Source organism: Epinephelus fuscoguttatus, linkage group LG1 (genome assembly GCF_011397635.1).
Source record: "Epinephelus fuscoguttatus linkage group LG1, E.fuscoguttatus.final_Chr_v1".
NCBI lineage: Eukaryota > Metazoa > Chordata > Actinopteri > Perciformes > Serranidae > Epinephelus > Epinephelus fuscoguttatus.
The window spans coordinates 24,662,266-24,683,901 of NC_064752.1; the positions used below are offsets into that span (position 1 = coordinate 24,662,266).

The window sequence follows — 21,636 nt, forward strand, 5'->3', positions numbered from 1 at the left end:
ATTCAGATTATTTCTCTCGGAGTGGTGGAGTGATTTTAACATTACTTGCACTGGTCAGTGACTTTGACTCTGTCTGGACCATGTTTGTGGATACTTTCTTGCTGGTCCTGCTCTGCTCTAAATGCCATCTGGAGCAATGTCCTTGTATTTTAAAGCAGACGTTATACTACTTTCTTTTCTTTCTGTCTTCAGCTCAGTGTAAAAATAATGTGCTGACATCACATAATAAATGGCCTGCTGTAATGTCACCTTCAGGTAGGTGCTTGTATTCTATTTTGAGCCTCTTTAAGCCTGTATTTTTTTTTTTTTTACATTTTGGCACCAATGCAGGATTTGCTATTTGTGGCTTCTGTTTGTATGAATGGATGGACAGACAACATATCCTGCATTGATTTGAGAGTGATGAAAACTTACAGATGTGATGATTTTCAGGCATATCTGAAGTGTCTGTTTTTCAGGATGATTTTATGGAGGTTTCTTTGTGATGGACATTAAAGTTAATGCTGTCTTCTGGAAGCGTGAGTCAAAGTGAATGACTTCAACGTATCTCATGTCTGTGTTAAGATCTGACTGAGTACGATTTTTGATTCAAATTTACTTCCTACAGTATCTTTGCCTCATGTCTCTCTCTCAGCACACCCACTACAACTCTCCCATGCCTCCTTTGGGGAGCTTTTGACTTTCTCTCCTGGCTTTTTCCTGCAGAGCATCCAGATCTGTTACAGACCACACTCTTTAACTCGGCGATTGTTATAAAGCTGCAATAATGAGTTAGATTACAGAGGAGTACAGTGAATATTTTATTCTCCATCTGCCACAGTAATGTTAATCCTGTCTGTATTAAGCTTCAAAGAACAACCCTGATGATGTCATAATGATGTGACAAATACGATAACTCCAGTCTGCTATACTAAATGGAGGTAAGGAGGTTAAAAACATATGGGTGCTTACTGGGCTCTGAGGGTCTAATGAAAAGACACTATCAAGTTGCATGTTGGGAAATGTAGGATCAGCATTTATTTGGTTAGGACTCATACAAGAGCCTAAAAGTCAGAATAACTCACTCTTTGATGTTGACCTTTTCTTCTTTTTATCTGGCTCTCTCTCTCCTAACATTATGGACCTGCAGCACTGAATCACTGGAGTACCCCTTTAAGCTGTCTATAATACCCTCACATCAATTTGTTGTGTTTCCTGTATAATCTATTATATGGAAAGTCCAACACAACAAGTATGTCGACATTTCTTAGACGACTAACAGATGCAATGTGCACTAAACCACTTTCTAGTATTAAACTGGTTGTTCGGAGAAGGAAAAACCATTTAAATTTGGCGTAGAATCGCTCAGAACCTTCATAGGACTCTTGTTTACCATCAGTCCACTGCAGCAGAGTCAGGAGGGCTGTGTATGTTATGGTCCCAGTGCCATTCAAGACCACCAGGGGGTGAAACATGTACGCGTGGTGTGCCACAATGTTTCAGGGAGGGGATAGGAGGTCTGTGCCACTGTGAGGAGGCTTTGAATGGCAACAGCTGGCATCAGAGGAGTCAACTAACCACAAGAACGATCACATACTGGACAAAGAAACCAATGGAGAAACAACATAGAATTTATGTGATAGGATTCTGAGTAACTGATCCAATTCATGTCTTTAGAGTTTTACGCCAATGATATGATTGGCAGAGAGTGAAATAAACTTGGGGCTTTTTAAAATTACTATATTATTATTATAATTATAACCCTGGGTGTCCATTTTTAGTATTAGTAAATAATGCCAATTATTTTGTCTATGATTCATCTCAGAAAAAATGAAAATCTTGCTTTTTGTTTATGTTGGAAAACAAATCTTAAACTATAGAGTCAAAAGATGCACACAAAAAGTTTTTTGTCTGAATAGCAGGATCTATTATTGTGAATTGGTATAAAGTATGTGACATAAAGTTCAGTAGGTCAGAAAGGTCTGTTAGTGTTGCTATGGGCTAATTTCTCGAAAATAAGACTGCAAAAGGTCAAACCCAACTCTAATACATACAGATCATGTGAAGAAAAATGTTGCTGGCAGAATTTGTGATGATACTTACAAAAATAATAGATATATTTTTCCCTTCTTTAATGAGGGGGGACACAAGAGACGGTTACAACAGAAGTTGGTACAGATGCCACACTACTGTAGACAGTCTTACCTTCACTTTGCTACCTGACCTGTGGGCTGCTTAGAGGTGCAAGTACAGTGACAGATTGGTTAAAACTTTAGACATGTTGTCTGGCTTGGCTGTCATTCAGTGACAAGGGAACCATCTGAGAAACTGTCTCAGAACCTGCCTTCACAGCTGCCGTCTACAGCCACGACCGGATTAAAACAGGCCTACAGTTAGGACAAGAGCAGCACACCCTGGCACTGTCAGTCTGAATTCAACCCCAGCAGGCTTGAATGTTCAAATCTTATGTGTGGTGACCTATTTAGTTTTTACACAAAGTGTGCACGCCGCATCCCGCTGCTGTATGATAAAGTATTTTTCGGGTTGGTTGTTCCTTGTGAACAGACTGATGGAATAGCATGGAACTGCACCTTTAAACACTGTGGAAGTGGTGACAATGAGTGGAAGTCCATCAGATGCTGGAGGGATCTGTGAGAGATCAAGGCATGTGTGTGCGTGCTTGTGTGTTAGTTCTACCAGCACGTTTTGTGACTGCAGTGTGGAGCGCATGGCGTGAGACATTTATGGGTTAGAGCTTTCACTGCATTGTGGATGAAAACTGCTTTCTGCTCAAGTGACTGTGTTGTGTTTCGGGCTACTTACAGAACTGAGAAATGGGAGCATCCATCTGGGCTGAGGCACCCCCTTTGGAGTTGAGTTTCTGGACCTGAGTGGGTGGGACAGGCTTGTGGGACTGGCCGGTGGCACGATACATGGCCTGGACCCACAGGATGCGGTCCTGCTCATCATCGCTGGCAAAGATCACAGTGTCTCCTTCCTTCACTGCATTGAAGAAAGCCCTGCCGCCATCCAAGCCTGAGACGAAAAGGACGTGAAAGAACAAATAGTTAGTAGGGTTGTACCGATCCATCAGTCCGGGTCGAAGTAAAAACAGATCCATATCATCATGTTTTAAGATACACCTTTATTCTAAAATACCCATGGCGTGTGTGTGTGTCACTGTCAAGCAATCGCGCCAGGCAGATCTTGGCAAGCAGCCAAAGAAGAGATGATGAGGATATTTACTTCCCTCTCAGGAATAAATCAGCAGCGTGGGAATATTTTTGATGTCGAAGAAAAGACAGGTCACGCGTGCCTTGTACAAACAATGTCGTTACGAGATGAAATAAAAAAAACCTGGCCAGGTGTCTCACTCCACTCACTTGTTGCTCTCTCAACAGCAATATTAGCTGCTCTGTTTCAGCAATGTTGTTTTGAAAACTTGTGCATGCATGCTGAAATTCAACTGTCCTGTTCTCTCAGGAGATGCAGTGACCAATGGTAAGTAAGAAAGAATAAATCATAAGAGCTTAAGCTAATAATGGTGACTATTAGAAATACAACTGCTTGTCTATGAACCTTGAGAGTTATTACTAATCTAAATTTTATACATTTGTTAAATGTTCTCATTGTTAAGCCATATTTTATGTGTGTCAGTGGAGTCACTTTACCTTTACTGCATTTAACCATTACAATTATTTACAATTATTTGTATGTTGTTTTTATCTTTTATAGCCAAAATAAAATAAACTAAATCTAATTTATATCATATCATGGCATACTGTGATAAAGTAAATACTGTATTGTTGTCTAAAGAATCTATGTAATATTGTATTGTGAAGAAACTACAGATTTACACCCTTAGTAGTGCATGTTTTACAGTGTGTTTGTACATATAGTTACACCATGTATAGGTGTGCTGTCTCACCTGGCTGAGGGTCACTGTAGTCCACAGTATACCCATCCAGCTGGAGAAGCTCCTGCGGTTCTGACTTTTTCTCTCTGTAGCTGCACATGGCGAACGTGTACTGACTCACCTGCAACACAAACAAGTAGAGATCACTTGAGCCGGCCACACAAAAAGCAGAGTTATTCAATGCTGTTCTGCCCTTGAGTAATGAACTTTAGAGTAATTGTCAATTGTTTTAATGACACAATGAAGAGTAAACACATTTTTATAAATTCCGTGTTTCCTGCATATCAATATAACAGGTTTATGAAGGTGTATCCTGTGCAACGGTAGACATACGTCCGCTCATAGAGATTGGGCAATACAGCTTCTGCCGTGGGAGCTATTCGGAGCAGGCTATGTAGCAAATCAAGGCTGGATTTACAAATGATCTAGCGAATCCAGCTGCCTTGCAAGGTAACGTGGTGTGGGTAGACATAGAGGAGGAGAGTGACGTTGTAAATACAAAAACCTTGTTAGATTTAATTATTGTTCTCAGAAACCTTGAAGCTTCCATTTTGAAAGAATACCAGTTTTACCATTTTGAGTCTTTTGGTTTTAACTCAAGTGTTGTCTCGTGAGGCAACAATGTTTTTTTGTTTGTATGGAAGTTCTACATAAAAGGAGATAACAATCAGTTGTGATGAAACTGTATGGTAATTGTAAACCATTTCTTCATTAAATTTATAGGACTATTACTACATATATCGTGATACATACCATTACTGTGATACACAATTACATGTATCACCATAAAAGACCATATTGCCCACAGTGTAATATAAACAATACCAACATAGGCAGTACGTGCAAATATTATTTTTATGCATTCAATATTGTGGCTCAGCAGATCAAAAGGAGTCTTTTAAACTTACTTAATGGTGAAAAAATCTCAACAGAAACGACCTCACACTGAACACAGTTTTATTTTTACAATAAAAATTTACCTGCACAAGGACAAAGAAACGCTTCTTCCAGCGCTTCCAAACATTCTTCCCAAAAGCCCACAGATACCTGTCATTGTCCACACACAGGGAGACAGAAGTCCACGTCATGACGAAAACACACTGATTATATTTGTTTATATTTATAATTTATATTATATTTGATGGAAACGAGAAAAGTTGAGCCTTTAAACAAAGAGCGTAATGATTATATCAATGAAGTGTGAATAATGTTGTCTTCAATATATTAAGTTTTCCAGCACACAAATCTAAAGTACACGCTGGCATCCACCAGGGGGAGTAGTGCACTTCACAGTATTTTTCCATGGTACGTGACTAGAAATGAGGCCAAGGAGCTGAAAGGGCTGGAGTTCTATAAGAAAAACATGGAAAATGAAAGGCACACAGGAACGTCACTACACAGCTTACTTGGCAGAGCGTCTCTTACCCGCAGTGTTTCATGTTCTGTGGTTTGTCCATACGTATGGCCAGTTTGATCCTCAGATCTTGGTCGGGGCATGCCTTGGTCACGGTCATCTTATGGAGCTCTGACTGCTTGGGGCTGTTAGGAGTTGGGTGGAGGACAACCTGCACTCAAACATAAAAAAGACAGCAAAAAGTAAGACTCCATGATCATGGGCGTTTGTATCCAGGAGGTGAATCTTTGATCTCATCCTGTGCAACATTCCAGCAACACCAATCAGTGTTTTTGCAAAGGCTGGTGATTATGTGTGTTTGCGTTTCATATTTTTTGAAAGTGAAAGAATAAAGTGAGTCAGGGTAGAGAAACAGAACAGCGCTTTGCTCTGCCTCCCCGAAGAGGAGGCCTAATCTCTCTTTGCTGAGTTAAAGAGCTTTGAGGAAGCCTGCCTTCCTGCCAACTCTGCTGCAGTGGGAGATCAAAGAGCCTTGTCACAGCCAAGGTCACTGCCACTACAGGGACGTCTGAAGCGCCGCTGCCCGAACGCAAACCAGCTACACCACCTTGCTTAACCATCTATCACAGTAACTTTACACATTTACACCTCAGGAAAGTGCAGGGCTGAGAGCTGATAAATGTTTCTGCTCTCTCTCTACATCTAAGTCAGAGGAGTTAAATAATGTTCAAAGATCATAAATCTGATGTTAAAAATGGGGAAAGTTTTTGTCAGCCTACTTCTATCTTACGAGAAAAGTACTGCAGCATAATTCACTGCCATAATTCAAACACAATCCTTACGTCGTAAGTATCAAGATGACGAGCGTTTGCTGGATGCACAAGTACACACAAAATGTTCTCCCTCTTCCAGGACTTGCAGAAATCCTCAAATAAAAGTCAAAATTCTGCAGCAGTGGAGCTGTGTTTCGGATGTTAAAAAGATGTTCTCGTTTTGACAACCTCATGTTCAACTTGCAAATAATCAAAAGGTTATGTCTGAATCACATTCAAGTGGCGGTACACTGAAGACTCAGCTGAACTTATTAAAATCAGAATGTCGCACAGTTACAGACAAATTCAACTGAACCCAAACCAACTAATTTAAATATGCAAAAACAGCCTTTGAATGTTGCACCCATCAGCCACAACATTACAACCTCCGACAGGTGAAGTGAATAACACTGATCATCTCGTTACAATGTAGTGTTGCAGACCAAGTACACCCCCCCATGGCAATGGCACTCACCGCTAGCAGTGGTCCCCCCAGCAGGACAATGCTCCATGCCACACCAAAAAAAAACTGCTCAGAAAAGGCCCGAGGGACGTGACAAAGAGCTCAAGGTGTCAATCTGGCATCCAGTTTTCCAAATCAAGCATCCATGGGACTCCCCTCGCAACCTACAGGACTCAGAGTTTCCATTGCCAATGCCCTGGTGCCAGACACCAGAGGGCATGCCCAGAGGTACTCTGTCCATGCCTCAACAGGTCAGATCCCAACAGTGGATTGGACTTGGCTCTGACCTGTTGAGGCATGGACAGAGGACCTCTGGGGCACCAGCACAACCCACAGATGCTTGACTGGATTGCAATCTGGGGAATTCCAAGGCCAAGTCACCTTGAGCTCTTTGTCACGTTCCTCAGGTCATTCCTGAGCAGTTTTTGCGGTGTGGAATGGCACATTGCCCTGGGAAGGGGTACTTGGTGTGTGACGATGTTTAGGTGGGGGTGCATGTGATCCACATAAATGCCAGGACCCACGATTTCTCATCAGAACACCGCATTGTAACAACATGATCAATTTCATTAACTCCACCTGTCAGTGGCTTTAATGTCGTGGCTGATCGATATGTGTATTTCTGTTTATTTAGCTAAAGAGGTTGTAATTTGTTAGTCTGATGTTCATCTATGCAACATGTGAGTCATTGTGACAATATTCTCATGGCTGTGTTGAAGTCAGAGCATTTCTGTGTTGGTAAAACAAATCGACGCGTTACCCTGCCCAGTTCTTTGTCCTCCAGTGCCAGCACTCCTGTGCTCTCTGTAAACAGTTTCACCTTGACAGCAGGCAGAGGGTGTGTGGTGGTGAAGTCCCCTTGGGTCCCCCAGCTGAAAGACACAACAAAAGACACTCCAGAGGTTAGCTTCCATGACAGCATGACAGCACGGTGATCTCACGCATGACCTCATCTCCAGCAATCACTGAGTCTCTTTCACTTGTCAATTAAAGCTAAAATCTGGAGGAGTTTACCTCCTTAACTCAACATTTTCCGACTGAAAACACAATTGAAGAAAGTCAGTAAACATCATCAAACAGACAAAGAACATTATGCAGCAATCAAAGAAATTAAAGAAGAAATTAAATCTCTCTTTTGAGATAGTTTGCATCTTCACTTTAACACAGACTTGAAATAGCAGCAGATAGTTTTTGGGACGACAAGGATTGCAGTATACAACAGAGGGGAGCCATTACATTGTTTATAGATACACACTTGCACGCCACGGTATGTATTTTTATCACAGAAGAAAGACGATGGGGGACTGACTGGAAGTCTTTTATAAAGGAAGAAATGCTGCAGAGTCACAGAGATCTACAGTATGTCAAAGTCAGGATAAAACGACAGAAGATAACAAACACACGCACTTTATTCTTCTGTCTCGCTGTCACTTGTTCTAAATGCATTCCTTCTATTTATGTACCAGACATCTTTAAAGCTGCGCTTGGCAAGATTGTTATATAACAAAACACTCGTCTTATCAGCCAGCATTATTTGGTGGGTCTGTACCAGAGAACGACGCCACAGACTGGCTAAAATTAACTTCTGCTGTCAAGTGTATTGTATTTATTTAACCCCTTATCACAGGCGTGTCTCAAAAACAAGATGATTTTTTTGTATTTACTCTAAGAGGCAGTTATGAGTCTCCAGTCCACCTGACCTGCATCTCTTTATACTCAGGGAAGAAACATGCAGAGACTAAAACTCCACACAGGTTGAAAATGTGGCCGCAAGACTGTAGTTATGAGTCAAAGCGTACAGGATATGTTCACATTTTTCCAAATCTGCTTTAGCTTTCATGCTCATGTCAAAGCCATTTCAATGTAAGTGATGGGGGACAAAATCCACAGTACTGTTCGGTGAAAAAATTACTTCCAAAGGTCAGCTGAAGCTAATGTGAGGCTTCAGCAGTCTGAGTTAGTCATATCTTATTACAGTCTTTCAGTGCAAAATTGCTTCTTTGTGTTTCCTTGCTGAGCCGTACTGGAGGGATAGTAGGGTGAGTCAGTCATCGACCGGGGCGCGGTTTTGCCATGGCGTTAATGGCATTCATTACGTGCTTCAAAAGTAACAGTTCTCAGGGTTCCCACATGTTTACATGGACAAAATTTCAAAATGTTTCCATGACTTTTCAAGGACACATAACATTTTTTTCTTATCCCACTTGCCCTGCGTTTTTCAAACATATCAGGTTCAAACTCTATTCATTCATTATCCATAACCCAAATTTCCTGTTAGGGGTCGTTAGGGCTTGCAGGGGGGCTGGAGCCTATCCCAGGTGACACAGCAAGAGGCGGGGTACATCCTGGACAGGTCGCCAGACTATCACAGATCTTGTGGATGCTTTCCGGGAGGAAATGTTCATTCATTCATTCATCTTCTAACCGCTTCATCCTCTTGAGGGTCGCGGGGGGGCTGGAGCCTATCCCAGCTACATCGGGCGAGAGGCAGGGTACACCCTGGACAGGTCGCCAGACTATCGCAGGGCTGACACATAGAGACAGACAACCATTCACACTTACATTCACACCTACGGACAATTTAGAGTCACCTATTAACCTGCGTGTCTTTTGACTGTGGGAGGAAGCTGGAGTACCCGGAGAAAACCCATGCTGACACCGGGAGAACATGAAAACTCTGCACAAAAGGGCTCTCCCACCCTAGAGCTCAAACCCCCCACCCTGGGTTCGAACCAGGAACTCTCTTGCTGTGAAGTGACAGTGCTAACAATGCTACCACCATGCCACCATCCAAACTCTACTCAAACATAATTTCAGTTACCTGGCATAGGCAAAGGAAAAGATGGATGGCGGGGAGAAAATGAAGAATTGTACCTGACGGTAAACAAAACGCCACATATCGACACACATTGGAGCTACGTTATGTCAACAGCTACAGGAAATATTCTGTGTTATATTATGTTATTTTAAATTATGTTGAAGGTTATTCATGAAATATTACTGCAACAATTTCATGACACACCACAAAATTCCATGACTTTTTCAAAACTTGAACGAATTCTATGACTTTTCCAGACCTGGAAAACGTGATTGTGACATTCCATGACTTTTCCACGTTTTCCCATGATTGTAGGGACCCTGAATTCTGATTTATCTACCATTGGTCCAAGAAGAACTGTAGGCTGAAAGATGGGCAAAGTAACACAACTGTTAGCAACAAAGTTTGGCGCCGCCATCGTGAAGATTTGCCACCGTCATTGATCGGCTCACATCTGCTAGTCTCACTGCCGTTGGTTTGTTTTTTGTTCCCACATTAATTGGTATATAAATATCATGGGTTCAGGCAGGTGTGTCAAATTCCGAAGAAGTTTTTAATAACTTACAGAAACATGACGTCTCTCTTCATCTCTGTCTCTCCCTCCCAGTCCTTCCCTCTTCTTCCCTCCCTTCTCTCAACCAACACACTTACTACCACACACCAGTGAGCTCAACCCTTGCCTCGCTCCTTATAATTGTACTACTATCATGTATAAAGTTGGCAGTTTGCGGGTCAGGTTGGGTTTGGGTCGATTAAAGTATTAACCCCAATATGCGTCAATTCAGTGGACATCACCTAACCCTCGTAACTAAAAGAAACTTAGATTCTAAAAAGAAGAATTTTGGAAAATACCCACCTGATAAGTCTAACTCAGACTACCAAAGCCTCACAGCGTTGGTTGAACTTTAATTTTTACATAGAAACAAGGCTGATTTTGTCCCTCAACTTTCCATTGAAATTCCATTGAGGAAGGATCACTTTGTGGCCACTATGGACAGGAGGAATGATTAAAGCGGCCAAAAGTGCTTTTAATGTTCATATAGGCATGTGAAGATTGTAAAAAGAAAGACTCAAAAAATGGGCACCCATCCTTTAGGAGCAAACTAATAATATGTTCTAAACCTAATCACCAGCTTCGCCTCCACACACCCAAATGGATTAAATGAAACAAAAATGCAGGGAAAATGCAGTTTCCAGTAATCATGTTACACAACATAACTGGGCTTGTATATGTTGCTTCTCTCTGCCAGCCCGGGCTGCCAACATGTTACGCAGTCCTGCGCAGCCATAGCAACATAATATAAATGCCTGAATTCTCTCTCTCTGTAGCGATGTATGGAGGACATGGTGTCAATTTCCAGCCTTGGAAAGCCATTTTCCTTGTAACCATTTCTAACATTCATAATTAAATGCAACTTAATGTACACAAAGGCGCCGCAGCTCCAACATGCGCAGAGCAGAGAAGCTGCTGAGTGACAGCGTGGAGCTGGTGGTGGTGAGCTGTGTTGATTGCAAACGGAAGCATTGTGCTGGCATGAAGGTGACCTTGTGGATCAATCTAAGGTTTATTAATGGATGTGACAGTGCTGTGCTCCAACAGCTCTTAAATATAAGAAATTATGTGTGCACTCTAGTAGGGCAAATGAAAAAATAAACAGCAGAATTACAACAGACAATAACAAGATAATAATTGTTGTTGCAACATTAATAATATCAAGTATTGTGTGATTTCACTTAAGAGTGAAATCACAATAGTAAGTTGAGTGTCAGTCTGAGCAACGTAAGTAATTACTGTATGCAAATAACCTGCAGTAGTATGTACATATATGCATATATTTCATATGCGCTTTTGTGTGTTTCTTCTCTGTGTACATACCCACAGAAACATACACGCACACACATTACCCTTGCCTTGTTCTCCTCTAATCCCCTCTCTCATTCATGTCCCTCCATCTCTCTCATACTCTCTTCATAAAATGGCTCTTGAATTAGGGAGATCAGAAGAAGACATGTGGGGCTTAAAATAGCTCGTATTTGCATGAATGTTTCATAGACATTTTTCCCCTGTATCTTGTGCTGTGTGCAATACTGGTTAATTACATGGACAAAAAAGGTAGGTATAATTATCAGAAGATATATTTGCCTTCACCAGGGCACCGTCATCGTTGTGAATCTGATCTAGAATAACATGAAGTATTCAGGGTTCCTACATTGTTTCCTTTCAAGTATTCTCAAGGTGCATCTTCCAGCACCTTACAGCTGAGGTAATTTACATATTTATATACAGTACACTCATACTCAGTGGCCACTTTATTAGGTACACCTGTACAAACTAGTACAGGAGCCTTTAGTATTATTTAGGCCAAGGACCCCTTTGCTGAAAAAAAAAAGTATATTGGATTGTTGCAATAATAATTAACATACATTTGCAAGAAGCAAGCATATTTGTCCACTCCCATGTTGATAAGAGTATTAAAAACTTGAATAACATCCCTTTAAGGTACTTTTAGAAAAGATAACATGACAAGTTAACTATGGACAGTCATGCGATTAATTGAGACTAAATATTTGAATCAACTGACAGCCCTAATATTTATACATCATGTTTGTTTCTGAAGTGGACGGCATTTCAAGTCTCTCACACGAAATGACACAAAACGATCCACTGTGGCTCACAAGAATGTGCATACACTTGAAATAATGATACAGCTTGGCCACTATGTTTCAATAGTACATAACTGTTAATTAAATAGTTTCCTCGCTGTTATCGACAAGTGCCGCACAGTGATTTAGCATTAGCTAGCTAACATGATTACACAAGGATTAATTGGTAACAGCCTAACCCTCAATATTGATTTTATGTGTATTTTAAAATTTTAAAAATAAATTAATTAAACCTCAGTTAAATTACCAAACAATATTTTGGCGGTAACTCTGAGGACCCCCCAGCAGTCTCAGACCCCCTGTTGAAGACCAAGGATCTCTTACAGCCCGCTACAACCATTCTGCCATTAAGTTTACTTTTATGATGCCTGTAAAGTTTTTTTTGGCACTTTCATAGGAAAATAAAGCTGAGTCTGTAGGTTACATTTCTATATCAGTTAAGCGTTGTCACCTTAGTGAGCTACTAGCTGGGGAGCTATGTCTATGTGCTACATTTTCAGTTGCTAGAAGGGACTAGCATTACCGTTAACATTGTTAGTTATGTCACTTAAGGGTAATGTTAGCTGTTACGTTGCATTCACCATGAATTAACATGCCGCAACTGACATGCAATACTTGTCCTATCATACTGTATCACCACATATAATTTATTAGCCTGCAAACTTGACGGCTAAAGACCCTTATACTGGAGTTAGTGTGACATCCCAAGATGTTGGGGGAAAAGGGATGTGTACAGTGCCAAATCTTGAATGAGCTTCCGTTTTTTATTCTTTCTGGTTAATTTCACAACCTTGACATACATTTTGATTGAAGGATATTAAGGACAACATTGCATTCGATTATTCTGAAACCCTCTCTGGTGATTCCAAGGCAAGATATTGGAGAAAATTTGCCTTGATCAGCCTTGAATCATTCAGCCTTGAATCATTCAGCCTGAAGTCATTCAGTCTTAACTTTACATGACACCACTTCCTTTTCACTAGCTTAAAAAAAGTATGAGTAAAGCACTTTAAAATCTGCCATGCCTGGGCTTATAATGACCGCTGCTGCTTTTTGAGCAGCTCCCTGCACTGCTACAAACTGTACAGGAAGTGATCTTTCCCCACGCCATAGTCACATAGCAGCAACAGACTGGAAGTTTACTTTGAGAATTGCAGACTAGCTAACTAGCCAACTCCTTACTACAGCTTACATTTTGTGTGGCTCAATAGCAGACTCTACCATGGTGAAAGGCTGCAAATTTTGCAGGCTTTACAGATGGCAGCTCAAGAATTTAGTCATCATTTCAACCATGATTTGTATCTTTCATTTTCAAGCCAGCGCTCACTGAAATGACAGCAACCTCCCGGCCAGTAAGCGTCTGCTAAACTCCTACTGTAACATCAGAGGGCAAACATCAAAAAAAGATCACACATGCAGAATGGCAAGCGAGGCTCAAATAGAGTTGTCTTGTAAGAGAGGTAAAAGCAGATAGGCCTTCTCTGACATTTTTTATACCTTCATCTAAAAAGCAGAGGATTGGGTCATATAGTATTTTTATGAAAGTAATGCAATAACAGTTTTAAGCACTTTATTCAAAATCCAAGTGCTTTTCAAACCTTGCAAACGCTGTTTTAAAGTATTATTTTAGGATACGTGCAAACCACCAAGCCTCCAGGGAAGGAAGGAAATTTACAAACATGCCATTTCATTTCATACTTGACATACTATGGGATTACACAATGAATTTTCACAACTTGGTCGGCTGAGTCAGAAATCACACAGTCAAATAGGTTTTTGGGTTCAGCTGTGAATCATAAATGACTCAAGCAGCTCTAGCAAAACAGAGACAGTAAAGGTTTCAGTTTTCCTACAGGTTTTTGGGGGGGGGAGGTGTTCACAGAACAACACTACATTTTAATTAAACCTATACTCCGCTAATGCAGGCTCTGGTAAAGGTGTATGTCGACTGCAGGAGCAGATTATGCTGCTCTGGACCAGATAATTGATACATTTCAAAGAAATAAAGAAGTAAAGTGAAGTTTTGCTCAGCTGCACAGTCCCATTTATTTTTAAATACAGTGTCTCACATGCAAAGTGCTTCTGAGATTGAATGACGCATCAGAGAACACAAGCGAGAGCACTGGAAATGTCTTTCTACAACTAAAAAACCCACTGAGATGCAGTTTGGCAATGTCGGCCTGCTCTATTTTTGAGCAAGTGGATTTCACTCAGGATATCTGAGCGATTCACTGGAGGCAGCAAAGATCAATAAAGGAGTGGGGCAGAGTCTCAACAGTGTGAGTTTAAAATGAACAGCATTCAATTATTGGATTCAAATTTTTGAAAGGACATTTTCCCTTTGGATGAATGAAATAATTAAAAAGAAAATGTGAAAATATATACTGATACATACAAGGTCAATTTTTGCCTGCCTACAAAATAATAAAGACACAGCAAATGTGACCTTCTACGGACTACTTTTTGAATTACTGTGACTGCCAAACAGTTTACTTTCACTATCAGATTTGAATGAATGCACCTGATACTGGATGCTACGCTGAAGTGACCTTTTCATGTTTTAAAGGTTCCGTTTATAAAATTAACAGAGCGAAGTCAGAACGACAGGAGTAAAGGCATTTTTTAATTCTGACATAATTAATTTGATTCAGAACTGGCTTATGTGTTTAATTATGACTGCCAACACAAACATAAATAGATATTATTGCAATCAAACGATGACATGGATAAACTGCGGGGCTTTTCACATTTTTCCTCATGGGATTCAGTTTGACTCTACATGGATATAGTTTTAATCGCAATACTCAAAACAATTTTTGTCTTATCTATATGAAACAGCAGTGATGTACAATCAGCATTAGACAGCTTTTGTATTTGATTTTGATATTTTAGCTGCAAAGAGCAGCTCTATAGCTCACTCTGTCCGTTAGTCAGTCCACAAAAATTTCCCCAATGTTTGGTGACCTTAGTTTTTGTCGCCTGATATCAGACCAAATCGTCAGCTTGATACACTCCTTTTCTATTGTCAATGTGACATTGCGAATGTTCTAACTGTTTATGTCTGGGAAGAGGGTTTGATTTTCCGTACCCAATCACTAGAGAGCAACGTATCTGCCTGAATCCAACGTCATTTTGAGTACACACGAATGCATAGCCAAAGACTAAAACAAACTACGATGTCGGGTGATATTGAAAAGACATGTTGATTTAGAACAGCCTCTATAGCAGTGTCTTGCCTATAGCAGTCACCATTGTTATTATCAAGCCTCACTGGCTCTGGCGCACTGCTTGACAACAGCTTGACAACGGCATTAATTCCTTCTGTGGTGCTGACTGGTTGATCAGTTTTTATTTCAACCCAAAATTGCTGTTTTATGTCGTGATCCTAGACGAATCAGTCAACTCAAACTGGATCTCAGTGGAGTGGTTGGATTTAGAGGTCTGGACCCAGACAACAGTTTTGCCCTAGGAGGCTGAAACTTGGCAGATCAAATGCGTGTGTGTGAGGGTGTGTGTATGTGTTCATAACATGATCTATCGCAAAAAAAAAGGCATATCATTTCCAAACAGATTCACAGACTTGCCCAAGATTTGGTGGAAAGATTGGTCATGACCTAAAGGACAGCTGATTGACTGTTCATGCCAATTGAACATACATGGTCGCAGCTATTGCCCTGTTCAAGCTTGTTATAACACAAGTGTGCATGAATGTGTGCACATGCATGCTCAGGCCCTTACGTTGGCTTGGATGCTTCTGCTTGGTCGGTCTGGAGTTTCTCGCCTCCCTCCACCTCCATGGTGCAGTAGACAATCCTGTTCGGAGCCAGAGACTTCAGCCCCTGCACTTCCATGATCACCACCTGAGAAGCACAGACACCTCAGTGAAGGTTGCAGACAGACGACGAGTGATTCATCTCTCGAAACAGGTCATAGAACAAAAAGTCAACAGCAGATGTGAAGGCGGAAAATCCTTCGAGTTTGATAGATATTTCAGAAATACTATCCCAGCCACGATCACCATTCACACTCGAAGCTGGTGCTTTCATATTAGCAGATTTTCTCCTACAACAGCCCATAAAATTTACAGCCATCCTTCCTGTAAAGTACAACTTTCTATCACTGAAACTGCTCGTGGGCATAATCGTATATGTAGTCTTTAATCGCTCAGTGAATACAACGTAGTACTAACAGTGCCAGGGGTAACTCCTATATTATAGCAGTAAATTCCTAGTGGGACAACCAAAGGCAGAAATATGTGCTGTCAGGATAATACATCCACTTTGAATGAAAGCGTCCACTAGATCCACAGATGTCTCCATATCTTTCATCACTCAGTAGGCCCCTATGGTTGAAAACATTACATTATTTTTTATGTAAATGGAAGTGTGTCGAAAGACTGGGGATGAGACGATATCCAATTTTATCAGGGATTGAGATTAAAAGAAAAAAAAAAGCACATACACAATTAGTTGATTGTGGTGAATTTCCATTATCTGGAAAATCCTGAGTAACGTATCCTGCAGCACCCAATGAGACTGCTGAGCAACCAAGAATAAAAGAGACTCTGCAAAAACAGGTTGCACCAGTTTAAAAAAAAATGAAAATATCTTAATCAAGCACTGGCATTTTTCATACTGAAAGATAAATGCCATTTCAAGTAGTAGAAAAGCCTGGCTTCTTAGGATTGTTTGATTTCACTACAATGATGTTCTTTAAAAAGATGTTTGTCCTATCTAGGGTTGCATCTGTATGAGATTTTCAAGGTACAACAACCGTCTCAGAAAATACTATGGTTTCACAGTATTACAGAATTTATCTTATTAACAGAACAGAATGACTGATAATTATTTAAGCGAGGACAATAGTGAAATAAAATTTTCACACTGTCACATGCCTGCAAAAGACCACTGTAATAATGCATTAAAGAAGATTAAGTTTGCAGATGCTGGAAGTTGGCTGGTGCACGGAGCTAAGAAGGTTGTCTGGTTACACCTGCCCACAAGGCATAAAATGACTGCCTCTCTAGTCAGTCACTCTCTCTGCTGGGCCTGCTGCATGCTCCTCAGCCTTTGTTCTTTGTTTGGTTTGCTGCACCACCCAACACTCACTACACTACATTTTCACTCATCTACACACGTCCTACATGACTGATTCCTTTCTCACTTACACAATCCACCAGTTGTTTAATATGTTTATTAGTTCAATGTAAATAAATATTTTTTTTCATTGATATATCTGCGTGTGGTTTCCCTTTTGTTGCCAGCCATGAGCCAGGCAGTAACACTGGGGTAGAGTGTGTACCATTAAAGATGGATCTTAACAGCATCGGCCCACGTTTGAGTCCAGCCTAGGGCCCTTTGCTGCATGTCCCCCCCTTCTGTCTCCCCTTTCATAACTCTCTACTTACTATCACAAAGCATAAAAATGGCCACAAACTATCTCAAAGAAAAATTATAATAAAATAAAATCAAACAAAAAAATAGATATGCATGTATAGCTGATAAGAAATCAACTGCTGTATTTCTAAAATGATTCAAATAGCATTTCATTTTTTTCCACTATCCAAAAGTGTTGTAAAAAGGACTACAAACATAATCTTTGAACATCATGGCCATACTAATATTTCCCTGTTTTCATCCACAGGGAACAACAATGCTAAAGGACTGTATTACAGCTGATTCCAACTAGATTCTCTAAAGATTTCCCAGTTTGTTGCTGAGGGATTTCTGGCAGCTGCTGCAGCCAAACACTTAGAAAGTAAACAGACTTGGAAAAAAAAAATAAAGGCTTTACCCAAGCACTATGAAATCACCGCCTCCCACAGATAACTTATTGCTGCTATTGTAAAATTGAGGTCAGCATCCGAATTCCACATAGGTGTGCCCACCTCTGTGCGAAGCAAGAAAAAAAAAACAGTGTCTCATTCTTTGCACATTATGTACTTCCTGATTCTGAAATAGCACTGCATCATAAGGAATGAGGTGCGATTGCTCCCTGTTCTGTGGTGATAACTCATCTCAGACAAGCTGATAACAAGATGAGTCACGTTCCCCATTAAGGAGCAGGTAAAAGGGTTTATGTGTGTGTGTGTGTGTGTGTGTGTGTGTGTAAGGCTGTTCTTCACATAGCGTCTGTTCAATCCCCTGAACAGGTCTGCTGTCTGTTTCTATACTTAGTCTTGAGCAGACAAGTAGTCAACGACAGCTCTGATTTATCAGATCTGGTTAAGGCAGATGTAGTTTCTCATTGCGTTTAGATATTCTAATGAAATAATGTTTGCGCCATCTGGCCATAGTTAGACATCCTGAGATATGAGTCAAAATGATCATAACTTTGTGAGTTTTCACATACATTCGATTATACAGTCATATCTAGTCTCATTCCGACTGCACCGTACCTCCAAAGTGAAGGAGAGAACCACATCAGACTTGGACAGCGTGTTCTCGTCCTCCTGGCCCATGTCAATGATGGAGGTATTGTGCCCCCGTTTCAGCTTCTGGAGTTTGAACTCCCCTCCCTTGGACACAGGCATGCTCTCCAGATTGGCCATCAGCTGATTCACTGAGGACTTGAGCTCCTCGATGTACATGGCCTCCATCTCTTTAGACACAAATTTGGGGAACTTTCCACCCTGTTGACAAAACAGAGTAGACTCAGCAAACAATGAAATAAGCGTTGGCGTTTCCGAATCTGCAGAGAACATAAAAGCAAGATGGGTGTAGGTGTTTCTTATTCTGATGATGGATACCTAATTTAGCATGAAAGAAATATAGTAAGATTTGCTCTTTGAAAGCATACAATCATCTCACCTGTGGGTGTAAGCTCCCGCTGTGATGTTTACACAAGTTACACTTTACTAATGACATATTAACCACATAACAGAGCATATTAAAGAGCCCCCCCGCTGAGGCTGACTCACCCTGGCAATCTGGTCCGCCATCTGAAGACGGCCATCAAGCTCTCTTCTGATCTGTGCAGCCTGCTCATCCAGGTTGTCCAGCTATTGATAGAAAGAGAAAAGCAGGTCAGTGAGGTCACACTGAATAGTGCAATACTTTCATACAGCTAGGGGTCGGAGTCAAAGGTCACCTCCATCTTTCCAGCATCAATTACCACAAAGGATGAGAAATCGGAGAAATCCTTTCATACGACACAAAAGCTACTATATGTAATTTGCATAAATTATTGATGTAATGAACATGTAATCATACATTGCGGAATTTTGATGAGATGTACTTTTACAATTGCAATTTGCATTCAATCACTCAGTGCATGCTGAGATAACAACCCGCCCCTTGTGACCTGTCGGGACATATTGTGCAATCAGTTTTACGCTATTCCACTGTTGGTGGTGACCATGGACTGTAAAAACGGTGGTGACGCAAAAATAAGTGGAGCAATGAACCATTAAGGCAGAGAAGAAGACTATGTATTTTAAAAACAGGCTTTACGCACGTTTTATGGGGTAAAAAATGCATTTGAAGCAGCAGAATGGGATAAGCTGCCTTTTTTTATTCCATGCATTCTTTGTCCTTGTCAAAACCTGCTCCCTGCATTACCAACAATGCAACTTGACCACCAACAACTTGGTCAGAGATTCGTTTGTGTTATGCTAATAGTGGCTAACATGGCCAGTGTAACCTCGCACCACTTGCCTCAAGCAGAGATGAGTAGCAGGCAACAGAGGTCTGCAAAGCTAACTTATTTCCAACTCCACGCCTTTTATTTTCTTTTTCAAACTTGTACTCTCCAGCCCCAACTGACATCGACTCGAGTAAGATCACTCGAGGCAATTTATCAGACTTCGTGCGGCTCCTTCTGGAACCACAAAAGGCTTTAAACAACTTTTTCCACATATGCAGTAGTATTCCCCAAGACCTCTAAACAGACCTTGGTGTGTAAATTCATTGGAGTTCCCCTTTAATGATAACTGTAAAGCGTAGCCGGATTTAAAGTACAGAAATCTAAGCTAGACCAAATGTAGGTTGAAACAAATGTGACCACGCCATCCAAAGGTGCTCACTGAGATTAGTAATGTTGACAAATGGTATGCAGCCAGCATAAAAAGGCTAATTAGAGCTCCAGTATGTCCTATTGGGCTGCAATCATAGCTGCATGGTGTGGCAGTGAACATGAATAGATGAAAATCAAAAGGAAATTCATCAGTCCCTCACAGGAAACATGCTGCCATCACCATAGAGACCATGAATGGACCAATGTTTGAGGAGAGGTCTTTTGAAAGTGTCAAGTGTTTGGAATTATTTTCTTTTCTTGTTGATTTCAATCAGCAGAATAAAAAAAAATCAACTCTCTGAGCCTGTCAAGCTGAAAATGGACTGTAAAAAACGAAAGACCATAGGACAGTGAAATACATATATGGTGATACAGAAAAGCTTTGACTCAAATAAGCTGGTCCAAAATGTTTTGGCCTGTTAAGAGAAAAACTGGTAGTAATGTAATATCTTTAAAATGTTTGAAAACTTCCTGCATTGGACAACATCAGCTCCAGGCAAAGATCCCTGACATCTGTTAGCCTAGTTTTTGCCCAGGAGTAATGAAAAGCAAAGAAATTCATGGCTCCCTCACATCAATAATGAATGGGAGTTTTATATTAGCTGACACAAGGAAATAGACGAGAGGGCTGATGTCTCTCTCCTGCGCTCTGCCTCTGTATGCTTCACTTCGTCCGTTATTCTCTCAGCCAAAACGGCTCATTCTTGTCAAATGTGATGTTGTGACTCACCAGTCACCACCATTTACTCCATGAGGACGGGAGCCTAATTGAGACATAGTATCTGCAGCACAGTTGTACCTGGGGAGTCGCAAACCTCTCCACACAGCGGTGTCGTGCGAGTTCCCAGTGAAAAATAAAATCTACCTCGTCTCACCCAGGTGTTGTTATATTGCAAAATCCTTGAGTTTTACACACAGATGCTGTATTTTAACACGGGGGGGAAATACGATGCTATAGTTTCTTATGGAGGACATATTCCAGTTTTTCCTTTTTATAGTGGGCACATGACAAAGTGAATATTTGGAATAAAAATGTGTCAGCTTGTCAAAGGAGCATATTTCAGTGGAAACTTGCAATTTGTTTGCAACAGGACCAGCTGTAAAAAACATGTTTATTTGACAATTTTATTTCCGAAAGCCTCCCACTTCATAGAATTTATGTGTTTTTTCTGTTTAGATTTGATCACTTTCTAACTTTCTAGAATGCTCACACAGCGAGATGCTAGAGCTGGGCGATAAATCTACTTTATCATTATTTGAATTTATGGATTCTATGGATCACTTTAACTCGGGGGATCCCATAGGTGACAGTAGGGTTGCAACGATATACCAATCTCAAGTTATACCATGACATGTAAATTGATGGATGTCATGCCATGTACATTTGCTTATCTATGATACTGAGAAAAAAAATGCAACTGGATGGAAAATCTCACCTTTATTTTATTTATTTTCAAAATGGAGACTGTCCATTAAAACAATGGTTTCAAGTTTCAGTTATAGTAATAAAACATTTGTTCAAGCAAAAATAAACCTTCCCTTTTCATTCCTTTAAGGGCCTTTCTGACTGCTGATGATAAAAAATAATGATAATTCTGTAATATTGTGAAACCACAA

General features: G+C 40.6%; 1 protein-coding gene across 9 annotated transcripts in view; it reads right to left on the bottom strand.

Annotated features, from left to right (window-relative positions):
- The window catches only part of cadpsb (Ca2+-dependent activator protein for secretion b), a 99,194-nt gene that overhangs the window by 37,558 nt on the left and 40,000 nt on the right, over positions 1-21,636 (bottom strand). For all 9 annotated transcript variants that reach the window (XM_049589381.1, XM_049589373.1, XM_049589391.1 and 6 more), the window contains exons 4-11: positions 18,926-19,006; positions 18,404-18,637; positions 15,745-15,866; positions 7,285-7,396; positions 5,321-5,460; positions 4,876-4,942; positions 3,908-4,016; positions 2,803-3,015 (exon numbers count right to left, since the gene is read on the bottom strand). In XM_049589381.1, coding sequence (XP_049445338.1) covers positions 2,803-3,015; positions 3,908-4,016; positions 4,876-4,942; positions 5,321-5,460; positions 7,285-7,396; positions 15,745-15,866; positions 18,404-18,637; positions 18,926-19,006 — 1,078 coding nt within the window. The remainder of the gene's footprint in view (positions 1-2,802; positions 3,016-3,907; positions 4,017-4,875; positions 4,943-5,320; positions 5,461-7,284; positions 7,397-15,744; positions 15,867-18,403; positions 18,638-18,925; positions 19,007-21,636) is intronic.